The sequence below is a fragment of the Propithecus coquereli genome, unplaced genomic scaffold, assembly GCF_000956105.1.
Source record: "Propithecus coquereli isolate 6110/MARCELLA unplaced genomic scaffold, Pcoq_1.0 Scaffold116, whole genome shotgun sequence".
In the NCBI taxonomy this organism is placed as follows: Eukaryota; Metazoa; Chordata; class Mammalia; order Primates; family Indriidae; genus Propithecus; species Propithecus coquereli.
The window spans coordinates 4303304-4308594 of record NW_012135636.1 but is presented as its reverse complement, the minus strand read 5'-3'; the positions used below and the strand labels follow the sequence as shown (position 1 = coordinate 4308594).

General features: G+C 36.8%; 1 protein-coding gene across 1 annotated transcript in view; it reads left to right on the top strand.

The window, feature by feature from the left end:
* The window catches only part of SEC23A (Sec23 homolog A (S. cerevisiae)), a 55163-nt gene that overhangs the window by 9796 nt on the left and 40076 nt on the right, over positions 1 to 5291 (top strand). The window contains exons 4-6 of the mRNA XM_012657998.1: positions 893 to 1129; positions 3542 to 3621; positions 4404 to 4548. Coding sequence (XP_012513452.1) covers positions 893 to 1129; positions 3542 to 3621; positions 4404 to 4548 — 462 coding nt within the window. The remainder of the gene's footprint in view (positions 1 to 892; positions 1130 to 3541; positions 3622 to 4403; positions 4549 to 5291) is intronic.

The following is a 5291-nucleotide window of genomic DNA, read 5'->3' as shown; positions in this document are numbered from 1 at the left end:
TTTTAGTTGTCTGATTAATTTCTTTCTATTTTTAGTTGTCCGATTAATTTCTTTCTATTTTTAGTAGAGACGGGGTCTAGCTCTTGCTCAGGCTGATTTCGAACTCCTGAGCTCAAACAATCCGCCCACCTGGGCCTCCCAAAGTGCTGGGATTACAGGCGTGAGCCACCGCGCTCGGCCTCCAATTCAATTTTAGATAATTATTTTATAAAAATCACTTCACTTGTGGTTTTAAATTTTATAGTTGTTACTTTCTTTTATATTTTTTCTTTTCTTTTCTCTTTTTTAGAGACAGGGTCTTTTCTGTCACCCAGGCTGGAGTATAGTGATGTGATCATAACTCACTGTAAATTCGAACTTCTGGGCTCAAGTGATCCTCTTGCGTTAGCCTTTCAAGTAGCTAGGACTACAGGCATGCGCCACCACGCCTGTCTAATTTTTCTATTTTTTGTAGAGACGAGATCTCACTATGTTGCTTAGGCTGGTCTTGAACTCCAGGCCTCAAGAGATCTTTCTGCCTTGGCCTCTCAAAGTGCTCGCCTCTCAAAAGTGCATGATCCACCGTGCCTGTCCTATTTTCTTATTTTAAAATTAATAAATACTTGTTATAAGAAATGAAGCCTTATGCAGTTAAATAAAATGGAAAGTGAAGGGCCCCTCTGTGTAACTGTACACAATGTTTTCAAACTTAATTTTTCACTCAGTGATGGTATGTCTTAGAAGCTCTCCATTACAGCACATATAATCTGTTTTATTTCTGAAATGGCTTTATTAGGATTCCATTGTATATATTATTTAATTAGTTCTATATTAACTCTTATGTATGTGTTTAAATGTTAATAACTTTAAAAATAATCTTGTTTTTTCTTATTATGGCAAACTTTTTTAAAAGCGTGGTCCTCAGATGCCTTTGATATTCCTCTACGTAGTTGATACTTGCATGGAAGATGAAGATTTACAAGCCTTAAAAGAATCCATGCAGATGTCATTAAGTCTTTTACCACCTACAGCTTTGGTTGGACTTATTACTTTTGGGAGAATGGTGCAGGTTCATGAACTTGGATGTGAAGGCATTTCAAAAAGCTATGTCTTCAGAGGAACAAAAGATCTGTCTGCCAAACAACTGCAGGTAAACAAGACTGGTAGTTTCAGCCTATCTGTTAACATCGCTCTATATATGTTGATAAATGTCTCCTGGATTTATGTTTCTAGATAACATTTTTATTATGAATGACTAATATAATTGCATTATAACAAAGGCTTTCATTTTAGTGTTGGCATCGGTTTTCTTTTGTGTGCCTTAAATTGTTATCATACTGATTGAAGACCCTTCACTTTTAACTATATCTTTAAAATTTAAAGTGAAACTGAAGCTATTTTACTAGAGATTTAAAGGGTTTATGAGAATCATGGTGAAGGCTAAGAGAGAGCAACCATAGAATATTAACCTTTGTTTCTTGACATCTCACTTAGGAACTAAATACTTTTTTTTTTGAGACAGAGTCTTGCTCTGTTGCCTGGGTTAGAGTGCCATGGCATCAGGCTAGCTCACGGCAACCTCAAATTCCTGGCCTCAACTGATCCTTCCATCTAGGCCTCCCAAAGTACCAGGTTACAGGGGTGAGCCACTGTGCCCAGCTTCTTAAATCCTTCTAGTTATATGATCTTGGGGTGATCTCTTTGCTAATTTTCTCATCTTTCATGAAAAGGGATGAACAATACCTGTTATGCCAGATTGTTATTAGTACTCAAGGGAATAATGTAAGTGAGAATTCTCAGTATAGTGTAAACTCTTACAGGGCTTTATAGCAAAACGGATTAAAATCTTGCTTTGTTACTTACTGGTTGTATAACCTTAGGCAAATTACTTAGTCTTTCTGATTGTTAATTTTCATTTGTAAAGTAGAAATTAAGAAATCTACTTTATTATGATTTTGTGAGGAAATAGTATATATAAAGAATTTAGCCCAGAATCTTGCACATAGTAAATCCTTAGTAAAAAGTTGCTGTTCCTGGAAGGAACTAGGAAATACTGCAGGAATAGTTCAATAATTTTATCTTTGTAGATCTTTAGGCTCTCTGATTTTTCTGTTACATACTTATACTTTATTACTTTATGATTAAGCATTTATAGGTTCAAGAAAACTTTGGCACAGTAACATTATTTTCATATGTCTAGAGATGAATTATGCACATGTCTGAAATTCAACACAAAGCTGGCAGTTTGGTTAGACATTAAGTTAAAAAATTAAGAAGTATACACATATAAGGTATATGTACCTTATAACCCCATTTATGCAATTCCATGTACCTCTCCTTTATCACACTTATTACAATTGCAGTTTTACATTTATTTAATGATTTAATTAATTCCTTTCTGTTTCCAGATTTTAATTTCCATGAGGGCAGGGATTATTTATTTTTTCACCATTATTTTTTTTTTTTTGAGACAAAGTCCGGCTCTGTTGCCCTGGCTAGAGTGCTGTGGCTTCAGCCTAGCTCATAGCAACCTCCAACTCCTGTGCTCAAGCGATCCTCCTGCCTTAGCCTCCCGAGTAGCTGGGACTACAGGCATGTGTGACCATGCCTGGCCAGTTTTTTCTATATATTTTTAGTTGTCCAATTAATTTCTTTCTACTTTTAGTAGAGATGGGGTCTCACTCTTGCTCAGGCTGGTCTCGAACTCCTGACCTTGAGCGATCCACCCGCCTCGGCCTCCCAGAGTGCTAGGATTACAGGCGTGAGCCACCGCGCCTGGCCCTTTTTTTTTTCCTTATTTATTTTTTTCTTCTTATTTTTTTTTTTTAATGGCTTGCCCCTCCATGGTTCTCACATAGAAGGGCAAGCCAATATTCTTGACATATAGTAGGTGCTTAAGATATGGTTTGCTGAAAGGGATAAATGAATATAAATTAAGAAGTATGGGGCCAGGCGCAGTGGCTTACACCTATAATCCTAGTGCTCTGGGAGGCCTAGGTGGGAGGATCAATTAAGATCAGGAGTTCAAGACCAGCCTGAGCAAGAACGAGACCCTGTCTCTACCAAAAATAAAAAAAATTAGGCAGTCATGCTGGCATACTCCTGTAGTCCCAGTTACGGGGGTGGGGTGGGGGGTGCTGATGCAGGAAGATTGATTTAGCCCAGGGGTTTGAGGTTGCAGTGACCTATGATGATGCCACTGTGCTCTGCCCAGAGCGACAGCAAGACTCTGGGGAAAAAAAAAAAAGAAATATGGATGGGCATTTAAATTATACAATAACTTATTTTGACTATTAACGAGAGAGAAAGTATTTCTGAGCTAGTATTCCTCTTTGCTTATATAACACCTTGTACTTTGCTCTCTCATGATGCTTATTTTACTGTATTGTTATTATTTTCCTGATAATCTTTCCACTGGACTATTTTCTTTCTGAGGAAAGGAACCTTGTGTTCTCTATTTTTGTGTTCTTAATGTCTAGTATAGCACCTTGTATGTGGTAAATAGTTGATAAATCTTTGTAGAAATAATTAAATGGGTATCACCCAAATAATTTCTTTACAGGAAATGCTGGGACTCTCTAAAGTACCGGTTACTCAGGCAACACGTGGTCCTCAGGTACAGCAGCCACCTCCTTCCAATAGGTAATAATTAAATATGAGAAAGAGAATTTGACAATTCATGCAGATATTTTAAGCATCCTGTACCCTTAACTTGAATATAGACATTCAGTGGTAGCATATTCTTAAATATTTTTGGGAATATAAATAAATTGCATTAGTGTGCTTTTTAGAGTTGAGGAAAAATTACGACACCGAAATGGTTTGTTTTTCATCATTACAACGTAAGGAGTTACTTAATTTTGATATATTCCTGATTTTCTATTTTTAAATTCAGAAAAACTTAATTTTTGTGGTTTGAGGGCAACCAAGCCAAATAGGGCCTTAAAAGCTTTTTGTCTTCTTACCCTTAGAAGTAGCTTTTTCCCCTAAACTACCCCCCTCCAAACTTTCTAATCAAAGGTAGTATTAAGAAAATTGAGTTGATGTATCTTCTCATAATATTTCAGTAACCTTAAAATTTACTAGATTAGTAAACGAATATAAAGTCCTAAAGTAATACTTAGTTTGAGTGTTTCACTTATAGCAGTGGTACTCAAAGTGTTTCCTGGACCAGCAGCATTAGTATAACCTGGGACCACGTTTGAAATGCAAGTTCTTAGGGCCCCATCCCAGACCCACTAAAATAAACTCTAGAACTGGGACCCAGCAAATCTGTGTTAAGACAAACCCTCCAACTGATTTTGATGTATGTGGAAGTTTGGGAATCACTGGTCTGTTGTGTATTAGGAAAGTGGACAATTTGTTTTTTAAACCCTCACCTACAAACATTTACATATGGCTTTTTACTTAATTTTGTTTTTCAGATTCTTACAGCCAGTACAAAAAATAGACATGAATCTCACAGATCTTCTTGGAGAACTTCAACGAGACCCTTGGCCTGTACCACAGGGAAAGAGACCTTTGCGTTCTTCTGGAGTGGCACTTTCTATAGCTGTAGGACTGCTGGAGGTAGTGATTGGACACTAGCTTCATGTCCTGGAGATAGTGACAGATCTCACAGATTGAAGGCTTAGTCCCACAAGACTGCCCTTTACTTCAGGTGCCAGTTGCAAGTAGTAGGTTGTTACCAGTATTCCTAACTGACTGGCTATAAATCGGGGGTACCCAGGCCTCCCACCTTGGGTTTGATTAATGTGCTAGAGCGGCTCACAGGACTCAGGGAAATACTTTACTTAAATTTAAGAGCGGCAGGATTACAGGCATGAGCCACCACGCCCGGCCTCTAATTCAGTCTTCACACGTGCTTATTATATAGATATTACAGAGAATACAGATGAACAGCCAGATGTTCTATGTGAAGGCTTACAGTGAGAACATGGGAGATAAGATAGTTCACTGGGATTTAATGTTTATTTTTTTTACTTATAGGTAATTTGAAGTTTGGATGTTCTTTGTGTTCTAGTTTTGTGAAAGTGTGTGTGTAGACTTTTATTTGTTCTTGTTCTTCATTATTATTTCAATTTTACATGACTGCTATTACTTCATATACCCAAAATGAAAAGAGTATTTTTGTTTATTAAACTGGTTAAGAAAGTTATAGAAGTAATAGCATATCTTGCGAAAACAATATACAAGGGTACAATACAGATGAAAAGTAAAAAGCAGGTTTCCTTGTTCTCCAGATTTGTAATCATATGATTTTTAAAATTATCATCAAAATTTATATCATTTATATTCTGTTCCAAAGCTAT